The sequence below is a fragment of the Microcaecilia unicolor genome, chromosome 4 (genome assembly GCF_901765095.1).
Source record: "Microcaecilia unicolor chromosome 4, aMicUni1.1, whole genome shotgun sequence".
Lineage (NCBI taxonomy): Eukaryota > Metazoa > Chordata > Amphibia > Gymnophiona > Siphonopidae > Microcaecilia > Microcaecilia unicolor.
The window spans coordinates 39311460-39335454 of record NC_044034.1 but is presented as its reverse complement, the minus strand read 5'-3'; the positions used below and the strand labels follow the sequence as shown (position 1 = coordinate 39335454).

Sequence of the window (23995 nt, the reverse complement as noted above, 5' to 3'; positions counted from 1 at the left end):
GCATGGGTGGATGGAGGGCAGGGGAGAGGAGGGTCACTGCTGGGCATGGGTGGATGGAGGACAGGGGAAAGAAGGGTCACTGCTGGGCATGGGTTTATGGAGGGCAGGGGAGAGGAGGGTCACTGCTGGACATGGGTGCATGCAGGGCAGGGGAGAAGAGGGGAGAGAGAAGAAATGCTGGACATGGATGGAGGGGAGAGAAGAGTGAGGAAGTAAGGAGAGGAGATGAGGGAAAAGGAAGAGAGGAGAAAAACTGCACATGGATGAAGAAAATAGGCAGAAGCTGAGGACCCGAAATGAAGAAGAAAGGAGAAATGGAAAGAAATAAATGGAAAGGAAGCCCTGGAAACGGAGTTAAGAGGACAGATAGCAGCAGAATCAGTTACTGGGCCAGCATGATCAGAAAAACAGTCACCAGACAACAAAGGTAGAAAAAAAAATCATTTTATTTTCATTATAGTGTTTGGAATATGTTCACTTTGAGAATCAGGTGCTCAACATTAAAACTTTATATTTATTTACTTATTTATGGCATTTTATCCCACATTAAACATGAATTAGATTGGAACCTGGGATCATTTAATTTTTTTTCCTGGATAATGCATTGCCACCCCCCACCCAGGCTCTCTTTCCGGCTATAGTAAGCTCTGCAATTTTTTTGGGGGGGGGGGCACAGAGGGGGACGGGGGGGCGCAGAGGGGGACCGGGGAGAGAGCCTGTTGTTAAACATTTACCAGCACACCACTGGAGCCAGTGAAGTCTTTCTCGTAGGGGTTTCGCGCTTTCATATTTTGTTTTGCCAAATATGAGTCTGGCTGCGGTATTCTGGGCTGTTTGAAGTTTCTTGATAGTCTGTTCCTTGCAGCCAGCGTATAACCATCTCAGACCAAACCCAAAGAGGTCCTCCCAGTTCTTTGGAAGCAATGCAGTTTCTCATATAAGGCCATCCTAAATTAGACTTCCAAATGTGATCACGGAAGATAGATGTCAGAAAAATCTATATTCTGTAAAAATGCCAACATTAAGAGAGAGTGGTGATCAAGACCCTAGATGCCAGGAGAACTGCTGTGGTGGGCTCACCTCTTTGTTGGAGGAGAGCACTTCAGTTCCACAGTTCCTATGTGGTGTCATTGAGGTATGTCCTGGCCTATAAAAGATCTGTGGCTTTGTAACTCAGAGGCCAATGCTCAAAAGTCCCTGTTAAAAACCGTGCCTGTAGAAGTTACCGATTTTGAAATAAAGCAATGCTCAAAGGAAATCACATGCAAATGAGATTCACATAAACTTAATAAGTAGCTTGGTAGAGAAAGTGCCTAGCACATGTGTAGAACAGTCTCTTGGTAAGTGTCTATGTTCTGCGTATGCACAGGAATCATGGTGCTGTACTCTCTCCTGTCCCCTGCAGTGGTGCAATGATTCTAGCTCCACCTTCCTTCTGCACCTTCCTCCTGCAGCTTACTTGCCTTCCCATAGGCTGCCCCCCATGATTTTTGTTTGGGAATCTCCTCCTTGCTGACAACGTTTCACAGTGTTTCAATTATAGTACCCCACAGCTCAAACTTATTTGCTACATTTATACTTTTGGACCAGTATTTGTTGAGGGACAAAATAGTTCACACTACCAATGTACATATGAGGACAGTATGGGCACCATGTAACGTAGATCCTAGCCACAAGGAAATGTTCCAAATTTAAACACAGATGACAACAGACATTAAAACAAAACGTCAGGACAATCCAAACCAGCTTTTTGCATCCATTTAGACGCCTGAATTTATGTGGTTATCAGGCTTATTTTCGAAAGTGATCGCCGGCGATCTTCCGACATAAATCGGGAGATGGCCGGCGATCTTGCAAAAGCGGCGAAATCGGTATAATCGAAAGCTGCTTTTTTGACACCATCGCCGCTTTCTTGTCGCCGCGCCGGTGAAAGTTCAAGGGGGCGTGTCGGCGGCGTAGTGAAGGCGGGACATGGGTGGGCATGGGCGTGGCTACTAGATGGCCAGCTTTCACGGATAATGAAAAAAAAAAAGCTGTGTTAATCAGTATTTCGCTGGGTTTACGTGGTACTTTAATTTTCACGACCAAGCCTCAAAAAGGTGCCCCAATTGACCAGATGACCACTGGAGGGAATGGGGGATGACCTCCCCATACTCCCCCAGTGGTCACCAACACCCTCCCACACTAAAAAAATAAAACTAAAAACCTTTTTTGCCAGCCTGTATGCCAGCCTCAAATGTCATACCCAGCTCCCTTACAGCAGTATGCAAGTCCCTGGAGCAGTTTTTAATGGGTGCAGTGCACTTCAGGCAGGCAGACCCAGGTCCATCCCCCCCCCCTACCTGTTACACTTGTGGTGCTAAGTGTTGAGCCCTCCAAACCCCCCCCAAACCCACTGTACCCACATGTAGGTGCCCCCCTTCACCCATAAGGGCTATGGTAGTGGTGTAGAGTTGTGGGGAGTGGGTTTGCGGGGGATTTGGGGGGCTCAGCACCCAAGGTAAGGGAGCTATACACCTGGGAGCTATTTGTATATTTTTTTTCAATTTTTAGAAGTGCCCCCTAGGGTGCCCGGTTGGTGTCCTGGCATGTCAGGGGGACCAGTGCACTACAAATGCTGGCTCCTCCCACAACCAAATGCCTTGAAAAACAAAACCGGCCATCTCAAACCCGGTGAACTCTGGCATTTGGCCGGGCTACACCGTATTATCGAAAAAAAAAGATGGCCAGCCATCTTTTTCAATAATACGGTTTTGGCCAGCTGTGCGCCGTTGCCAAAATAGATCGCGGCGACCTATTTTGCCAGCGACGTTCGATTGTGCCCCTCCAAGACTATAATATAGTAGTGCTCACAGAGGATCTGGATAAGTTTCTAGTTGTAGGCCAATCTCTCTGATCGTTATTCTGAACTCACTCATATAACTGACTGGCTTTGGATTAATAAGCCCAATTTTCATGCAGTCTTCCCACTAACATCTGTACAATGTGTACCTAAATGGTGCCCTGGAACCAAAGCTGTCAACATAGACTTGAATAAAGAAACTGTACTTATGTCCTGCTGTCTTGATCTGTCACCATTTGGCAAATGTACTCTGTTTCCAAATCAATCATACATCGAACGTGGTTGCATGGTATAGAGTAGCACTGACAATTGCCATGTAGCATGATGTGCCTTACTCAGTAAAGGTTTAACCACCACAAATGTCACCACCATAGGGCAAACACAGCATCCAGCGGTTTAATGAACTGTCTCTACACAGCCATCTAGCATAGCAGGGTTTAAAAAACGTTTTTTTGAATGGTTTCCTAAAAGAAAATTCTATAAGCCATTATTTATAGGGAAAACATGTGTCCAGACTAGTTTAACACCCCATTAGGCAGCATTCTAGTCATACAATATAAGACATATATGTCAAGGGACCTCCTCAAGTAACAGGTCAGATAAATTGAGGTGGAACAACAGAAAAGCAGGCAATACACAATTATAATGACTTATGCATTTGGAGCTGACCATCATAGGAGCCAACTTTTCAAAATTATTGGGGGTGCTAAGCCCAATGGAATAACCCCTCCCTGGACACATACATGGAACTTTCTCAATATTGGGGGTGCTCAAGCACCACCAGAGTCAGCTCCTATGATTCCCTTTGCATGAGAAGGAAAAGGGTGGCCTTTAAGCCTTGTTAGCATAAGTCTTGTACTGCCTTTTGCACTCACTAGTTAAGGGAGTTCAATCACGGTCCCTCTCAATGCTTCTTTACAACTAGTTATCTACATGTTTGTAGGACATCTATTGAGCCCACATAGCTTAATGTTGTGATATAACACTGTCAATTAAGGTACAACACTCACCCTTAGCACAGGAAGGTCAGGTAGATAAAAGGAACATCCTAGACTCTGCGCAAAATGCTAATGCTTACATCAAGCTTGGCCTCTGCATTCCCCAGTCCCAGGGGATGAAGAACCAGAACAAGATATGGTAAATGATCTAACAAGTAACATGTCCTGTGGCATGAACTACATCCAGAGCATAGTACCACTGCTGTATGGGGGAAACCAAGCAGAGCAGCCTATTGCGGGAAAAACATACTGCATATCCTTATTTGAGAAACTAGAGGACAAATAAGGGAAGCACAACTGTACAGGATTTCATACAAAAACACTGAGAACATTTCGTTTATATTTTTCTAAAAATATATGTATTATTTCAATAGATGTATAAATTGGAAAAAAAAACACATAGATTGACTTAGCCGAGCCTTGTACATTTTTTTCAATAAAGATGCTAATGGAGCTGCAAGGGGGCAACATCAGGAAATATTTTTTTCACAGAGAGGGTGGTAGATGCCTGGAATGTTTTTCCATGGGAGGTGCTGTGGAGGCCCTACCATTAGGCCACCTGAGGCAGTACTCTTTTGGAGCAGCATTTACCCCCATGACCGCCGCGCTTTGGCATTGCCCCCTCCCCTTCCTTCCCCAAATTATACTCTTTTCTTGCTTTCCAAAAGACAGGGCGGCCAGCGGTTCCCAAACGCTGGCTTGCCACTGACCCTTTCTCTCTTACGGCCTGCCTCTCTGACATACTTCCTGTTTCCTCAGAGGCAGGGCAGTAAAGAGAAGGGGCCAGGACCAGTGGCAGGCCCCAACTTTTGGAAATCCAGAAAAGAAGGTACATTTTCAGGAAAGGAAGGAAGAGGGGAGATGTCAGACGGGGGGGGGGGGAGCAGCGCAGGGGGGAGTGAAGCAGCAGAGTGGCAGACCATCCTCTCACCTCAGGCAGCAGACCATCCCCTCACCTCAGGCTGCAAACTGTCTTGGTCTACCCCTGGGGAGGTGGTGGGTATGAACATAGGCGCCAGCTGTGTGGGTGCTATGGGTGCTTGAGCACCCCCAATATTGAAGAAACGCCTTAACCTTGTCCAGGGAGAGATAATTTCCATTGGGATTAGCACCCTCAATAATTTTAAAAAGGTGACTCCTATGGGTATGAACATAAAAACATGAGAATAGCCGAACTGGCTAAGACCAATGGTCCATCTAGCCCAGTGTCCTGCTTCCAGCAGTGGTCAATTCAGGTCACAAGTACCCAGTGCATTTTTTCTAGCAAAAAAGGTGCCAGTACTCAAATGCCAGGCCACCCTTCAGGGGTGGGGTGATCACTGAGGGACCCACCCCACAATAGCCAGGCCCCCTGCAACCAGTCACAGAATCTATGACAAAGACAGAATTGGTGTGTAGAGCCTGAGCTCTTTCATTAAAACTTGGGGACCATGGGTCAAATTTAGCAGACAATAGAAAAGGTGCTGGTACTCAGTACCCCCAAGTACCCCCTCAAAAAAAACCCTGCAAGTACCTGACAGAATCCCAAACAGCAGCAAGATTCATTCTACTGAACCCAGGGATAAGCACTGGCTTTCCTTATGTGTATCTCAATAGCAAACTGTGGACTTTTCTTCCAGGAACTTGTACAAACCTTTTTAAACCCAGATGCATTAGCCGCTGATACCACATCCTCTGGCAGCGAGTTCCAGAGCTTAACTATTCATTGAGGCGCACCAAAACGTGGCATGCGGTATTGGATGCGCGCTGGACCATTTCTCCACCACATCTGGAAAAAAAGGGGGGGTTTGGACTGGGAAATGGATGTGCGGCAAAATGAAAACCAGCACACGTCTATTTATGGCCTGAGCCCTTAATACCACCCATTGAATTAGCAGTAAGGGCTCATGCTGAAAAATGTACAAATAATAAATATAATATATTCTATTTCTATTCTTCTATATTCTATTCTCCACCAATTAAATATAAGGTGATATAATAAGAATAAGAATATGTAAGAAAAGGGGGAAATAAATACTATATTTGTTGAATTACATTAACCTGCACTGTAAGGTTTAAGGACATGTGCTCAGAACATAAGGACCATATATTTAACCTTAAAATGTTTATTTACAATACAGGCAATGTAATAATGTTACAAGAAAGAGGCAGTTTTTAGGAACCTTTCACAAGGGGAAATGAGCTTTTCAAGATTAAAAAGTCTGAATTATAAATTAAGCTGGGTAATGGTAACTCACTTTGGTGGAGGGTGCTGGTTGGAGTGATGAAGGAGATCCTCGCTGCTAAAGAAGTCTTTTGTTGCAGAGTTGTTGCTGGAGCCTGGAGAAAGTTTTATTTTAGATGTGTGTGAAGTCCAGCAGAGAGGCAAGAGGCAGAGCGGAGAAGCAAGAGAACAAGAGAGAGCGAACTGGGCATTTTCCAGGCTTTTTATAATCTCTTGTTGGACCATAGGCTGAAGTCGGGTGGGGTGTACTCGACCCAATGAAAACTCAGGGATAGCTGAAAACTGGTTTCATCTAGTTTTGAGATGGAGCATGGTAACTGGTCACATGTTGAATGACATCATAAGACTTTCTGTCTGGACATCAGCTGTGATATATATCCAGAAGGCATCTGACAGGATTACAAGAGTCTTTCAGCCAGATGCACTAACTCCACGGAAAGAGCCCTTCGCTTACCGATCCCTTAGCGAATTGGTAAAAAACGGGCATGCGTGAAGGAAATCGCATGCAAATGAGCTGCTCGCTGTTAGCTCATTTGCACGCGATTTCCTTCCTAAATTGGCCAGCTGAGCAGCCAATCATTATGCTGACTGCTCTGCGCATGCCAAAGATAGCTTCATACACATCCTCATTCTCAAAAAAAAAAAAAAGAGCGTTCCTGACGAGCACTTGGACGTTTTTTTCTTCAGATTTTGTGATGGGCGTCCTTCTCTTGGACGTGTTTTTCTTACGTGCCCGAAATGACCACTGCCGGAGAGTATCTTGATGAAATGTGCAAGTATAGTCCAGTTTTCCCCTCTCCTTTGTGTGATCAGAAGGGATGCGGAGGGACCTCCGCCCTAACACATCCAAACACTTTAGCAACTTCTAGGTTCTGATTCCTGAAGACTCAAATCTCACTCCCTATGCCTAACAGTAAACTAGTCTGGGTGACATAGCAAGGAGACTTACTCCCCTCCCCCCTCCCTCTAATATTCAGAAGCATTTAACCTGCCTGGATCAGCACCTGGCTGATTAAAAAACATAGTAACATAGTAGATGACAACAGAAAAAGACCTGCACGGTCCATCCAGTCTGCCCCGTAACCAGCTAGCCACAAATTTTCAGCGGGACATGGCCAGCCATGACTAGCTGAAAATTTGCAGTTAGCGGCTAGCAGATAGCTGGTTATATCGCACGATTTTCAGCGCCTATGTTTGGCCAGTTCAAACTTAACCAGCCAGCACTGAATATCGGCTTGGACAGTTAAGTTTGAACCAACCAAAAATAAGCCAGATATTCTATGGCAGTCACCATAAATGTCCCGGCATTGAATAGCTGGGCTAACTCCCACGGTCTGAATTTCAGGCTCTCAGTTTTTCCGAGATTCCTATTGATAAGGCTTGACCTGAAGGCTCTCGCTAGTTTAGAGAGATCAGAGGCCGTGAAGAAGAAATTCTAAAAGATAGACATTGGACAGACTGGATGGACCACAGATCTTTTTCAGCCATCATCTCCTATGTCACTACTGTGTTTCCCGAAAATAGGACATCCTCGAAAATAAGACCTAGTAGAGGTCTTGCTGCAATTTGAAAATATAAGACTCCCCCCGAAAATAAGACCTAGCAGGGGAGGCCTATTTTTGGGGGGAAACATCAGGGTCCGCCCCCCACCCGAGATCGGCGGCTCACCCCCTCGATCGGCGGCTCCCCCCGCCCTCAGTCGCTCCGGAACTAACCTCTTAAACGCTTCCTTTTCCCTTCGCACTCGCCGCAAGCAGTAGGGCAGGCACTCATTCATTCCGTGTCCACCCTCGCCTGACGTACGTTACGTCAGGCGAGGGGGACACGGAAGGAAGGAGGTGGCCTGCCCTGCTGCTTGCTGCGAGTGCGAAGGATGAATGGTGAACGAAGCGTTTAAGAGGTTAGTTCGGGGAGGAGACTGAGGGCGGGGGGAGCCGGCGATCGAGGGGGGGGGAGCCGGTGATCTCGGTTGGGGGGGCGACCCTCAGGTGGGGGGGGGGGGCGACCGATGTTTCCCCGAAAAATAAGGCCTCCCCTGCAAATAAGACCTAGAGGGTCTGGGGAGCAAAAATTAATATAAGACAGTGTTATTTTAGGGGAAAAACACGGTTGTTATGGACTTAGTTCTTGTTTTATTATAGTCAGAGGAGGTTTCCTGTTGCTACCAGTTCCTCCCACTGACACCATGAACCCTCCTATGTTCTACACTTTCTGGCCAAAGGCCAAATATGCACCTGTAAAGTCACCAGTTTGAATACTACAGATGATCTCATATTACAGTTTGTAACTTTTACTTTCCTTTGCTGACAGTTTATTTCAATTTTCAATAATAGCCAGTTCTTTTACCTTCTCCACAGTTTATTCCAGCAAAATAACCTTTCGCCTCCCCAAAACTCCTGCCACCTCTGAATCAAATAACATAAATTTAATCTGGTAGAGAAAGACAGATTTAGACAAGGAAATTTGTCGCTGCATTTGGGATAAATGTATGATCAGGTAAAGAAATGTAACCATTACCGCTGAAAAATGGCATTTCTCAGTCTTTGTAATTCATGTCTTTTTAGGTCGATTGACTCTGAAAACCCAGTATGTCCAAGACTCCAAGATGGGATTTGTGATGAATGCAATATACGCCATGGCTTATGGTCTCCATAACATGCAGTTGTCGTTATGCCCAGGCCAAGCAGGGCTCTGTGATGCCATGAAACCAATTGATGGGCAGAAACTTCTAGACTGTCTCATGAAGGCAAATTTCACAGGAGTTTCTGGGGATATGATCTTATTTGACGAGAATGGAGACTCACCAGGAAGGTACTGTACAGTTTTGTTTTGTTTTTTCATTAGAGCTAATATAGCATTATATATGCCATTGTTAACCAGCACTGCCTTTGACCCTGTTTACTAAGCCTTTGCATGTTTACTAAGCTGCATTAAGGTCCAGTTTTACTAACTGCACTTGACAGCAACACATTCAGGCATATTTTCAAAGCACTTAGCCTTCCAAAGTTCCATAGGTTTCTATGGAACTTTGGAAGGCTAAGTGCTTTGAAAATATGCCTAATTGTCACAATGTCAGGAGTAGAAGCAGGGGCGTAGCCAGACTTTGGCGGGAGGGGGGTCCAGAGCCCAAGGTGAGGGGGCACATTTAGCCCCCCCCCGCGCCATTGGCGACCCCGCCGCCACACCACCAACAACTTTGCCCCCCTTGCCGACGACCCTCTCAACCCCCCTCCCGTTGCCAACCCGCCGTCACTACCTTTGCTGGTGGGGGACCCCAACCCCCGCCAGCCGAGGTCCTCTTCTTTCCGCAAAAAGCTTCCTTCTTTCTGACGTCCTCATGTTGTACGTGCAGGACGTCAGAACAGAAGGAAGCCTTTTGCGGAAAGAAAGGATCTCGGCTGGCGGGGTTGGGTCCCCCCAGCAAAGGCAGACGATGGCAACGGCAAGAGGGTGGGTTGAGAGGGTCATCAGCAGGGGGGCCCAGGCCCCCAGGCCCCACGTAGCTACGCCACTGAGTAGAAAGCTCTTGTGCTGATCAAACAACCAGCAGTCAGTAACTCATGCTTCACCTGCGGCAACCACCATTCCCCAGCGGTTGAGCCCCTAGGTTCAGGTGGTCAACAGGACTTAGGAAGTCAGGTGAGAAAGAGGACTCGCTCAGACAGAAGGAGGCGAAGACAGTGCAGAGCAGAAGTCAATACCAGGCAGAAATCAGGTCAGGCAGCATCCAGCAGTGGTCAGGTCCGGCAGAAGTCAGGTCAGGCAGCGATCCAGCAATGGTCAGGTTCAGGCAGAAGTCAGGTCAGACAGAACAGCAACAAGTAAATGCACCAGACACCAAAAGGTCGTAGCTGAAGCAACGAAGTAGGGAGAACTTCCTGGTTTTAAAGTGAGGCGTCTGACGTCAGAGTAGGTGTGCCCAAAGTGTAGACATGCCTAAAGTGTAGGTGCGCCCAAGAGTGGAAGTCAAAAGAAGTATACAGTTCGTTGAGGGGAGAAGGTTTGGCTCCAACCTTGATGTCTCAGGTACGTGACACACATGGAAGGTAATTTGTGTACGAACTGCAGGAGGAATGCTGGACACATCTCCAAGAGCCTTTGCACTTACTGGGCTAGATTCTATATATCATGCCTAAAAAATCGATGCCAAAAAAGATACGCCTAGGCATATTCTATAAACTTCACCTAAAAGTAGGCAGAGTTTATAGACTATGCCTAATGCCCATCCCTGTGACTAAATCTAGTCACGGCAATTTACACCAAATAAAACTTGGTGTAAATGCGACACCTAAGTTAGGCACAGAGCAGGTGCATTCTATAATTCAGTGCGTAAATTTAAGGAATGTCCATGACACTCCCATGCTCCTCCCATGGCCACACCCCCTTTTTAGATCCACATGGTAAAATTTACGTGCACCATTTTATAAAATATACTAATGGCCCTGTCTACTAAGCCGCACTGTAGGCGCGCTAACTTTTTAGTGCGCGCTAATGCTAGAGACATCCAGTGTGGCTTAGTAAACAGGGCCATTAGCGAGTAGTGTGCGTAAATTCTAATTGTTGCCAATTAGTGCCATTAATTTCTTGTTAGGGACCAATTACTGGTGCTGATTGGCTCGTTCATCAATTAAGTTATGCATGCAATTCGACCGCATGGCAAGAATTGCATGCATAACTTTAGTCAACATATATAGAATTTGCTGGACTGAGTGTTAATTTTGCTGTTAACCATTGGTATATCCAACAACCTACCACACTTTCATAAACATGCCCGACAGTCATTTTTAGCAGTAACAGTCACAGAATTATATTTCACTCCCTTCCAGCCTCATTCCTGCAAAAGTATGGAAAAATAAAATGCTTGGGGATATTTGGGCTTTATTTGGATAAAAGATTTGCCCTATGGTTCTGTACTTTTCTGGAACTGGAGTTTAGGAGATTGAAAAATTCTCCCTGCCAACAAGTCACACAAAAGCCTGCTTTATTAAAATGCCTCCTCTCTTCATTAAGGGGGAATTCTATAAATTGGGCTGAAAATTCATCACCAGAGAAAATCAGCGCTAAGCGTGCTCCCTTTATAGAATCTCACTTAGCGCAGATTCCCGCACCTAATTTTGCATACCGGAATACACCTGCTGAAAACTGGTATAAATGCCGACATCCAAGTTAGACATGCTGAGCCAGTATTCTGTAACAATGGTCATAACTTTTTCGAACACCCGTGAGATGCCCATGGTTACGCCTCTCCTCCTTTTTGAGTTACACGCTATAGAGTTAAATGCCATACCTTATAAAATAGCGCAGTCAGATGCACGCACAAATGTTAATAGGTGCCAATAGGTTTTTAGGACCCAATTATTGATGTTAATTGGCTCATTAGTCAATTAAGTTGCACACTCATCTCAAGAGCACACCCAAATCTAGGCACCATGGGCTAGATTCTATATATCACACCTAAAAAATTGGTGCCCCCCCAAAAACAAATACGGCTAGACATAGTCTATAAAGTACTTTAAAGTTAGGTGTGGTTTATAGAATATGCCTAAATTTAGGTGTAGTAATAAGCCCAGTGTCAGTTTCCTATGACTATATTTAGGTGAGGCCAACTACAACCTGGTATGAATGCCTTGGGGGGAGGGGGGAGTGGGGTGGGGGCTGGGCCCAGTCTCTTGGTGGCCCTGCCTGGGGCAAAGGAAGGTTAAGTGACCTTGCCAGGGTCACAAGGAGCTGCAGTGGGAATTGAACCCAGTTTGCCCAGGTTCAAAGTCTGTTGCACTAACCACTAGGCTACTCCTACACTCCAATGTCACACTATATAGAATTTGGAGGCATATGTGAAATCCCGGGGTAAAGCTTCAGTTCTTCAAAATTCCCGAGCCACACATCTGGAGCTATTTGTTCTCCAGCACTTTGCTTCATGCTGCACGGAGGATTTTCCATAATTTCTTTTCACATTACTGAATTTCACAGAACAGAAACCCATTTCTTATAAGTTATCCCCTGGAGAGCCACCTCCAGCAGCTTGCTGAAATACACATGCTAATGTAATCGGTGTACTGTATGATACTAAAAGTAAACATGTGGAGGTGTGTCAGGTTTTATAGCCTCAAAGATAATTGTATATTCTGGTTTTTCGTGCTTTTGCAATGTTCAGTTTGATTCCTTCCTCTTTGCTGTCAACTGGGTGTTGTTTTCTTATTCCAAGGTACGAGATCATGAATTTTAAGAAAATGGGAAAAGATTACTTTGATTATATCAATGTTGGAAGCTGGGATAATGGCGAGCTAAAACTGGATGATGATGAAATTTGGACAAATAAAAACACAATCATTAGATCCATCTGCAGTGAACCTTGCGAGAAAGGTCAGATTAAGGTAAATAACCTTCAGTGTATTTTGCAGCAGTAGTGGGGAGTTTCTTCGTTTGTCCAGCCATATATGCTGGAAACTGAATCAAGTTGCAAACAGTTAAGTGAAATTTTATTTTATTTATTTTTATTAAATTTGTACCCCGCGCTTTCCCACTCATGGCAGGCTCAATGCGGCTTACATATTGTATACAGGTACTTATTTGTACCTGGGGCAATGGAGGGTTAAGTTGACTTGCCCAGAGTCACAAGGAGCTGCCTGTGCCTGAAGTGGGAATCGAACTCAGTTCCTCAGGACCAAAGTCCACCGCTAGGCCACTCCTCCACTGTTGCTACTATTTGAGATTCTACATGCAATGTTGCTATTCCACTAGCAACATTCCATGTAGAAGTCGGCCCTTGCAGATCACCGATGTGGCCGCGCAGGCTTCTGCTTCTGTGAGTCTGACGTCCTGCACGTACGTGCAGGACGTCAGAACAGAAACAGAAGCCTGCGCAGCCTTCTACATGGAATGTTGCTAGTGGAATAGCAACATTCCATGTAGAATCTCCAATAGTAGCAACATTCCACGTAGAATCTCCAATAGTATCTATTTTATTTTTGTTACATTTGTACCCTGAGCTTTCCCACTCATGGCAGGCTCAATGTGGCTTACATGGGGCAATGGAGGGTTAAGTGACTTGCCCAGAGTCACAAGGAGCTGCCTGTGCCTGAAGTGGGAATCGAACTCAGTTCTCAGGACCAAAGTCCACCACCCTAACCACTAGGCCACTCCTCAGTGTGTAGAATATTGACTCAGTCCTGTATACACATGTGAACAGATAGCCAATGAAAAGTAAAAAACAAAAAACAAAAACATAAATCATTAATGGGGGCAAATATACTTAAACTGTTTTTATTGAATGACCACTGTTGGAAACAGGATACTAGGCTCAATGGATAGACAATCTATTCCAGTAAGACAATGCTTATTATAACCTGGGTCTCACTGTGCGCTAGCTTCAGCCCCAGGCCACAAAACACATCTCAGTTCAGTTTCACAATCAGGCCACTCTCACCTCACTCATCCATTCCAATTCACCTGCAGTCAAGCTTGGGAGTGGTCCTATGGTCTGAAATAGCGATCTGGGGGGGGGGGGGTTGGGAGGTCAGATTCTCTTACTAGTTCTGGGTTCTGCTCAGCTCCTCAGTCCAGGAACCACACAGCACTCCAAAGGTTTAATAATGAAACGTAACTTTTTATTTGCTACATCAAGCTGACTTTAACTTTAACCTCCTTTCCAGTACAGTCACTTAATAAACTCCAAAGCAACCTTAAATTCCAACTTCTGTTATTCCCCATTGAAACACCTTTTCCACTCTCTTCCTTGGGTGTATCTACAGGGGAATTCTCATTCAGGGCTATTACATATACAGTTTCTCCTGTCTGTGCCTGTCCTGTAGAGAGATATTATCCCCAAAGCAGTACTCCTCTTAACACTGATTCACTTTAGCGGGCTCAGCCCCCCCCCCCCTCCTCAATCTGACCCTTCTCCAGCAATGACCCTACCTTTGGTCCACCTTAGTTTTGGGATGAGCTCTCTCTGGTTCTGGTCCCCTGGCACCAGGCTGGACCTTCTTCTATCCACCCGTAGCACACTGTCTCCAGATTGCCACTAACCTGCCTCTCAGCCAGTGGCTCTCTCCAGTTTTCAGGACTCCCCTCTTCTCTCCTCCTGGTCAATGGCAGAGGATGTTCAGGCAACTCCAGACCTGCAGGCAACCAAAGACCCACCTAAAGGGCATAACTTTAGCTTTATCTCCTTCCAAACTCTTCCCCCCCTCCCATCACTCTTCAGAACCAGGGCACTATTTCTCTGCATTTCATTTCAAAACTACTCCCCATGGGCTGGGCTTTTCCCACCCAGGGACATCCCACCACTCCAGCCCTCTGGCAGGGACCTCCTTCCCCCCTCCCCCCCAGGGCTCCGGAAAAATCCATCACACCAGTAGTATTCCATGGGGTATTACATATACTTATATGTAATTATGAATGTGATGCACTGAGTGGAGATTCCCTAACTAAGGCATGCATTGGGCAGGGCAGGGTGCCACCATTTTGAAGGTGACTCTGGAAAGAAGAGGGAATGCTACCCCTCCTCCAATGCTGAGGTACAGGGGGGGCAGGCAGATTTGCCACTAGACCACCAGGAGGGTGGGGGTTTGCATCAGCAGTGCACTTGGGTCACCAGGTATACTTTTTGTGGGGGGGTTATGGGGGGCTGTCCCAGGGGTGTGTGCTTAGGGGGGCATTAGGCCACCAGGGCCTTACTTTGGAGGTGGGGGATCCTATGGACCCCCCAGGACACAGTGGCAGCCCAGGCTGCTTGACTCTAATGGGGAGGGGAGGGAACAGAGCCTTAACCTAGCGCCAGCTCTGAGCTGGCATAGAGTTAAGGCATTATTCTGCCCCTACAATCAGAACGTGTTCTCTGACCATAGGGACAGAATACAAGCAGAGCTCATGTAAATTTAATTTAAATGAGCTCGCGCTATTGCATTGCTCGGCGCTGTTTACCAGGTGATCATGGGGGCGCAGGTAAATGCGGTCGCTAGTCCAGAGCTAGTGGCCTCTAACACCCGCATTTACCTTTGATCATCGGGCCCACTAACTACTAATAACTGAGATTAATATGTCCACATTATATTACATTGGGCTCAGTGCACAGAACCCCTTCCTTTTACTCAGAGTTCTCTCTCTCTCACACTTTGATGATAAATAAAAACCTACTCTCTGCCTCAGTTTGGCAGATTTCGAGATGCCTGCAAGAAAAAATGGCTCAGGAGTAATGAAAGGTAGTGAAATGTCATATTTTTCTGAGGTTAGTGTTGCCAGGTCAGGCTTCACAAAGTGATGAGAAAGCCCGCTCTGGTGAATCTGCAAAACAATTTAATCACAAGTTACCAATTTGCAGACCTCTGGTTTATTAATTTGAAATCATCAACGTATCACACTATGATATTAAATCACCTTACAAAATCAGTCTTGATACTGAGTGAGGATAGCTGCATGACAGAGGCTATCCTGTTTTAATTTTTTGTAACATTTTCTAAATGGCCATGCATTGATGAATGTATAAAGGAGAACTATTTCATTATTTATACATAGAAGAAGAAGAGCAGCCTAACCCATCTTATCTGTAGCCTACCCCATGTAAGAAAGCCTCAAATTTAGCTTCTTAATACTGTGCCTGGACCATAAATTTATTTCTTACTCTTAATAGGATTTTTTTTTATTTTAGTAGCCAAGCCTGCAGTATGAAATATTGTGTTGCTCTTTTGGGCAATAGAAATATACAATCCTCTCTCTCCTAAAAGGCCCATTTTTCTGGGTTTTCCTGTTGTTTGGTAAAAAAAGTCATCTTTCATGCTCTCTAAGTACACAACATAAATACAGAATTTAAAAGAAGAATTGCTTTGTTAAGAAAACCTTTTAAGGCTTGACTAAAAGATACTTGTTGACCTCAGTAAGTAAAATAAGATGAATGATACACAGTGCAGAGACCCTTCATATTTTTCGAAATTCTGAATTAACCCTTCTTTTGTTTGAGTTTCCTCACTGGCCCCCTCTCTTTCAGTAATATATAACTGATAATTATTTCATTAAAATATGCAGACTCTCATTACTGTCTCTTGAGAAACTGCCACTGTGCTGATGCCCTGATGCCACCAACATCTGAATTGGGTAAAGAAATTGAAATTTCTCTGAACGTGTGTGGTTTGTGTGGTTGTATCTTTAGACAGTAACAGCTGTGGTTCTCCTCTATTGCATAGATAATATACTTTTCGGGCCCTGTTGAATAATTATTTTCTTTTTAGTTAGTTTTAATTCACGTCTTTTCATTGGTAGCTCAAAGTGACTTGCATTCGTGTAGAAAAGGTATTTCTATCCCCAGAGAACTGACCATCTAAGGACCTCCTTTACTAATGTTTATTAATGTACGAGGTTCATAAAATCATTCACAGAGATGCCCGGCCTACATGTCAGACCTCATTGACCTGCACCCAGGAACGCTAAAAGATCAGCACGCACTTTCCTGAATCTTCACTTCCCTAGCTGTAAGGACTAAAATACAGATTAACACATGCATCCAGCTTTCCTACACGAGCACGCAGTGTGGAATGCTTTGCCATTAACGTGAAAACAATGGGCGACCTAATCAACTTTGGAAATCATGAAGACTTCTCTCTTCAACAAGGCATAGCACAGTGATCCATCATAGGAACTGTAACGCATCACCACTTACCTGATATCCGAAGGTGATCTCTCTATACCTGATTGCTTAGTATTATGTCATCCATGTTCTTTATGTAATACCAATTGTATCTTTTTACTCTGGAATGGCGATTGTCATGACGGTACATTTAAGCCACATTGAGCCTGCAAAGGGGGGGAAAATGTGGGATACAAATGCAACAAATAATAAATAATTTTAAAATAGGCAGAGACAGTGTACCAAAACTTTGATAAACTCAACATAATCATCCCAGTACCATAATACTGTAAAAAAATATATAAAAATATAATTGCATATCATATTTTAAATGTTGGGGGGGGGGATCCATGCATGCTTGCATTTGGTTGTTGGTGTATGTGTCTGTTAAGATCTATTATGCTGCTCTGACTGCTGTGGCCGTCTGCTGCCCCCCTCCCCCCCCCCCCCCCCCCCCCCCCCCCCCCCCCCCCCCCCCCCCCCCCCCCCCCCCCCCCCCCCCCCCCCCCCCCCCCCCCCCCCCCCCCCCCCCCCCCCCCCCCCCCCCCCCCCACTCAGAAGCTGCCACCCTAGGTGACTGCCTGGTCTTGCCTTATGGTTCAACTAGCCCTAAAAATAGGACACCTGTGAAACATCCAATGATGCTAAAGATTAGTGGAAGTGAGGGTGAAGTGACTTCCCTGAGGTCAGAAGGCATGTCAGAGGGAATTAAATCTCTGCATCCTGCTGTAATCATTAGGCTGTAACTCCAGTCCATAAGAACATTTCCCCTGATATTCAGCACTAATTAACCAGTCAGCGATGGCCGCTGATGACTTAAATAGAGTTTAACTGGCTAACCGTGAATATTCAGCAGGAGATAACTGGTTATCTCCACTGAATATTTGCGGTTAGAGCAATAAAGCTGCTTAACAACGATATTCAGCGCTGGGTTTAGCGGTTAAATAGGACCGCATAAATAGCAGTGTTATCTTTAACCGCTGGGAATTTAACCGGTTAGTGCAGAATATAGGCTTAACCGGTTAAGTTTAAGTGACCAAAATGTAAATTCAGTGCTGATCACCAGATATGGTGAGGCATTGAATTTCTGGGTTCGTCAGTGGGCTTTAACTGCACTGCTTGCTTCCAGATGAATATTTTATTACATTTGTACCCTGCGCTTTCCCACTCTTGGCAGGCTCAATGCAGCTTACATGGGGCAATGGAGGGTTAAGTGACTTGCCCAAAGTCACAAGGAGCTGCCTGTGCCTGAAATGGGAATTGAACTCAGTTCCTCAGGACCAAAGTCCACCACCCTAACCACTAGGCCACTCCTCATGGAGAACATACAAATTGCCATACTGAGTCAGAACAAAATACCATCAAGCCCAGTATCCTGTTTCCAACAGTGGCCAATCCAGGTGACATGCACTTGGCAGAATGTGTTGTCTTTGTACATGTGGGTACCAAAGACATTGGAAGCTCAGATCTGACCCTTGATAGATATGCAACTCAGAATTTACCTAAGAATTCCATTTGGTTCTTGAAGACTGAAAAATGAGGAAAATTGAAATACTTTCAACTTGTTTTTAAGCCAAAATTGCACAAATACTTCTTTCTGTGTTCTCTCCTGGGAGTTGTTTGTGTTAATTGTGAGAAAACTAATCACACTTTTGTTCTTGGGATCTCACTTCTTATACACTGTAAACGTACATGAGACTGCTGCACCCCTGCTTATGATGCATGTGTTTGTCTAGGTACCATTGACATGTTCCTCCCCAGAATTAACATTGTATCAACCAACACAGCATGACTATGATCGAACAGGACATCACGCAATCTTCATCCATTCCAACCCTAAACTTATACCTCATACGATCACTATACAATTTTCTATTTGTTATCCACCGACTGGGCAAACGCCTTTGACGTTACTATGTAAGCCACATTGAGCCTGCAAATAGGTGGGAAAATGTGGGGTACAAATGCAACAAATAAATATTGTGTCTAGGTGATATATGAGGTCTGCAACCTTGGCACCAGGCAGGCAAGTTATCGAGAGATTTTATTTTATTTTTTGTTACATTTGTACCCCGCACTTTTTCCCCACTCATGGCAGGCTCAATGCAGCAGGCAATGGAGAGTTAAGTGACTTGGCCCAGAGTCACAAGGAGCTTGCTTGTGCCAGGAATCAAACTCAGTTACTCAGGACCAAAGTCCACCACCTAACCACTAGGCCACTCCTCCACCACTCCATACTCCACTAGTCACCCAGCTATCTACAATGCCTAATGATTAAATTGCCAACTAAAAAATACATCTTAACCCCTCCTCCTTGACATACCCAATGCAAGAAGATATTACATCCTCTGGAGGGCAGGGGATGCTCTCTTTTCAGGTGACCTTTTCCCTCCACAGCAGCTCAGAAGCTGCTATGACTGGAAGTGGACCTTCTCTATTATGTTCCTGAAGGGTTCTCTTATATTATTTATTTGGATCTGCTCACCTTTTCAGTAGTAGCTCAAGGTGAATTACATTCAGGTACACTGGATATTTCTGTGTGTCACGTATACACAGCAGGAACCTGGGTTTGTGAGCCCTTGGGCCACTGCCGAGGAAACAGCAGCGGCAGGAGAATCACCCCAACACCAGATAAGGCAGACCGGAACTGGAACACAGTGGACTGGAGTAAGGCTTCACCTACACTTGGCCATCTTTCACCAAGAGTTGAGTTCTGGGCTTCAGGCGGCCGGTATAACTTGCAGGGACAAGGCAGGACCCAGCAGCAGGCTGACAAATAACAGGAACCTAGAAAACACGCTGGGTTCCAGGAAAACAGCAGGCAAACAATCAATCCAGAAACAAGCCGGGTCAGGGCAGGCTGTAGACAGAAGAATAGTCCAATAAACAATCCGGGTCTGGGCAGGCGGCAGGCAGAAGAATAGTCCAATAAACAATCCGGGTCTGGGCAGGCGGCTAGGCAGAAGAATAGTCCAAAAAAACAAGCAGAAGTAAAAGTCACCAGCATGAAAAGCACAAGGCACTGCAACACTTCACACCAAAGGAACGCCTTTTATACAGGCGTGCTAAAAATGGATTGGTGTGCTCCCAAAACCTGCACCTACACTATCGCAAGTCATTTTTCAGCACGCCTTTGTAAAAGGACCCTATGTGTGGCTTTTATAGAATTAGGCCCAGATGCATCCAACCAAACGTTAAAAAATCAAAATTGTAAAAGTGCTTAACGAATATGAGGAAAACGAAGAATGCTCAAAAAAAACGCTTTAGAAATGTTCGGTGCGGTATTGAAAAGTAGGATGTATGCACACACTACGCAATCCCCGTCATTAATCGGCCCCCTAACCATGCCGCAGAGCAGCCAACCGTTATGCTGGCTGCTCTGCGCATGCCGCAAACGTCAAAAACAAAAAAAAAGCCACAACACATACTCGTGGCTACCCGGTCTGCACCAATATAAAAGTACAAAATAAAGGATCGGGAGGGGGCAAGGGCGCTCGTCCGGAGCATCCTGTATGGACGGCCTTGCCCCCCCTCTACTGCTCCCCGCTTTCCCCCCCCCCCCCCCCCGCACAAAAAAGTGAAATTTTAGCAGCCCCGGTACCCCTCCCTTCCTGTTCCTCTGTTTTGCCAAAGCTCCGCCTCCCATCATTCCTCCGACCTGTGCCCCACCCCCGCTTGCCCCCCCAAGGTCAACCTACGCCGCCCCCCCCCCCCCCTCCACTGAGACCCCCTCCGTATTATCGGCCAGAGCAGCGCCTCTCACCCTCTTTCTGAAACTGCTGCATGGGCAGGAAGAAGATCTGTTGTTGGTCGCAGAGTCTTCATTAACGTCTCTTCTTCCCTGGCCTAGGCCCAACTCCCATAGGTTACTTACATCAGAAGGAGGCGGGCCTAGGCCAGGGAAGAAGAGAGTCATGAAGACTCTGCGACCAACAACAGATCTTCTTCCTGCCCTGCAGCGCCTTCAGAAAGAGCGTGAGAGGCACTGCTCGGGCCTGGTATACGGAGGGGGGTCCAGTGGAGGGAGGAGCGGCGTAGTCGACCTCAGGGGGGCGGGCGGGGGCGGGGCACGGGGCGGAGGAATGACGGGAGGCGGAGCTTTGGCAAAACAGAGGAATAGGAAAGGAGGGGGACCGGGGCTGCTAAATTTGCTTTTTCATGCGGGGGGAAGCGGCGGAAAGCGGGGGAGCAGCGGGGGGTGGGGGCAAGGCGTCCATACAGGACGCTCCGGACGAGCGCCCCCTTGCCCCCCTCCAATCCTTTTTTTTTGTACTTTATATTGGTTGTAGACGGAGGAGGGAGCAGCGGCGACCTGGGGCATCAATAAAGGACGCCCCTGACGCGCGTTTTCGCCCCCCTCGTTTGTTGGTTTTTTTGCTTTTTACATTAAAATTTTTAGCGGACAGCCTAACGAGAGGTACAGACCTCTCGTTAGATTTCACGGTGTTTTGTTCACTTTTCGTGTGTTAAACTAATCGGAAAATGTTAGTGCATGTCATTTCAATAGGGTTTGTAGACTAATTGCTCATCTGCATTCCGTTTTCGTTAGCTGTTACCATCATCAGAAAATGGGCTTTAGTGCATCCAAAGGGTAGAAAATTCTTCGTTAAAGGCTCATTTAACAAGCAAAAACATTTAGTGCATCTGGGCCTAAGAGAGATTTTAATCTGCTATGATCTATGCTACTGGTATTAGTGGACTATAAATAAACTGTAACTACTAGTGTTAGTACATGCTAGCTGCCAAAGGGCTCATGAAAACACAGTCTATGGCAGTATTAGCACATGGCAGTTTTGAAATGGGCTATTTCTGTGTTAAAACATTCTGGCTGCTTTTACAAAGCGGGGCTATCGATTAGCATGCGCAGAATGTGAAGAGGCCCCTGGGGATTGAATGGGCTTCTTCACATTCAGCCTCTGCAATCGGTAGCCTCGCTTTGTAAATGAGCCCTCTCTTACTCATATTCTCCTTCATAGGAGAAGCACAATCAAAATAAGGCAGTAAGGGCTCCTGCATTAACCGTGTCTCATCAGTTAGCCCACAGTAATGTAGATGTGCCAGCTGGTTAGCACCGGAACAGCCACTCTCTGCCCATACCAGGCACTCTCAAAAATAACAATTCAAACAGCAAAAAAAAAATACCATGTCCTGAATTAAACCATTTTTTGCTGCATTAGGTGCAGTTTAGCTCCTAACACTGCTTAGTAAAAGGCCCCTAAGTGATTTCTTAGAGAAAGGTCTGGACAAGAAAAGTTTGTGCTCACTTAGGGGACCTTTTACAAAGGCACGTTAAAAAAATGGCTTGCGGTAGTGTAGGCGCGGGTTTTGGGCACGCGCCGATCCATTTTGTAGCGTGCCTGTAAAAAAAAAGGCCTTTTTCTCCGAAAATGGACGTGCGGGTAACTGGGCCAGTAATGACCTACGTGAGCCAATGCCGTTTTTCAGACGCGCATAGTGGACACGCGCCCAAAATGAAATTACCGGCAAGAGCCATGCGGTAGTCGGGCAGTAACTCCATTCTGGCACACATAGACACTTACGCAGCTTAGTAAAAGGACCCCTTCGGGCCCTGTTTACTAAGCCGCGTTATAGGCGCGTTAGTGTTTTTAATGCACGTTAACCATGTACGCGTGTTAACTGTGTACACGCCTACAATATCCCTATAGGTGCCTACATGGCTAGCATGTGCGTTAATTGCAGACTCGTTAAAAACGCTAACACACCTTAGTAAACAGGGCCCTTAATATCGAATTTCCCCCAACATTTCAGTACTTTTTTCCATGTTTGAGCTCTTCATTTGTTTAGGCACACAGCAACTTTAAAATGCATGCAATCAATTTTATACATGTAATTCAGAGGTATACATTCGAACAAGCAATTTATGCATCACTTTAAAATTTTAGGCCCTGAATGTTCACTCAAGAATGCCCAACCCTGTGACTTGTAGCTTTATATTTCTTTTTCAGATGCTAGCTCAGTCATGCTCTTCCTGTATTCTGTAGATATTAATATTGTGGAATTCTAATTTCCAGGTGATCCGTAAAGGAGAATCAGCTGCTGTTGGACCTGTACACCGTGTAAGGAGAATGAGTTTGTCTTTGATGAATACACATGTGAGGCCTGTCAGCTGGGTTCCTGGCCTACAGATGACCTTACAGGTAAAACTATTTTAATTAGAAAATCAGTTGAACTGTTCATATCTTATGGCCCCGTAGTATAGAAGCTCTATGCATGGTTTAGATGTCTGAAAACTGACATTTAGACATCCACGTAGCATAGACATCCTACTACTAGTATTACTACTGCTACTACTTATTCACATTCTTGAATCTCCACTGTCCCAGCTGCAAAGGACTAAAATACAAATCAACATATGCTTCCAGCTTCTCCTACATAAGTACGCAAACTATGGAATGCGCTACCAAACGTCAGGAAAACAACACACGAACTAGCAAATTTCCAGAAATCACTGAAACCTACCTGTTCAAAAAAGCATACCACAATGATCCAGCCTAAACACCAGATAACGAAACTTTTGCCAGGACTGACCAAAACTGAACTCTCTGTACTTGACTGCTTAATTTACTCTGTCATTTATGATCCTTAATGCAACACCACTCTGTATATCTCACTAACCATCTTCACACTCTGCTGTTCTAACCAGTAGACTAGTTCTCCACATGGGTGTCTATATGGCCATTTTATAACATGGATGTTTTCTGATGCTGCCACCATGATGTCCATTTCCCTGTTTTGCCTCGTTCATAGTTTGTAAATGGATGTTCATGCTGGACGTAACTTTCACATGGACCTCTATTTCTCAGTATTTTAGATTAGGCAGAGCCTGTTCTAAAATACTAGCACCACTAGTACCATTCCTTCTAAAATGTCATTACATGTCATCATGTAAGCCACATTGAGCCTGCAAATAGGTGGGAAATGTGGGATACAAATGCAACAAATAAATAAATAAGACATCCACAGCGTTGTAGATTAAATATGTAAGAGACAGTCCCTGTTCAACAGAGTTTATATCTAATCAAAACAGTCAAAAGGACAAATAAGGATGAGGAAATTACTTGTGGTGGGAATGATTAAAACAGACACATGGATACTTTACAAGTGAATAGGAGTAGCCTCAAAATGGTGGGCTGTTAGCCTAGATTTGTATACAACCAGAGACAATTTTATAAAGCGGGATATGGAAGTCTAAAACAACAGTATGTCCTTATGGCAAGAGGGCATTGTCAAGCATGCTTTGGGTGGGACTAGGAAGAGGCTAAAACATGGATAAGCAACTCTGATTTCAG

At 45.3% G+C, this 23995-nt stretch overlaps 1 protein-coding gene across 2 annotated transcripts in view; it reads left to right on the top strand.

The window, feature by feature from the left end:
- Positions 1-23995, top strand: part of GRM5 (glutamate metabotropic receptor 5) — a 580379-nt gene that overhangs the window by 496213 nt on the left and 60171 nt on the right. For both annotated transcript variants that reach the window (XM_030200161.1, XM_030200160.1), the window contains exons 4-6: positions 8629-8875; positions 12270-12452; positions 22731-22843. In XM_030200161.1, coding sequence (XP_030056021.1) covers positions 8629-8875; positions 12270-12452; positions 22731-22843 — 543 coding nt within the window. The remainder of the gene's footprint in view (positions 1-8628; positions 8876-12269; positions 12453-22730; positions 22844-23995) is intronic.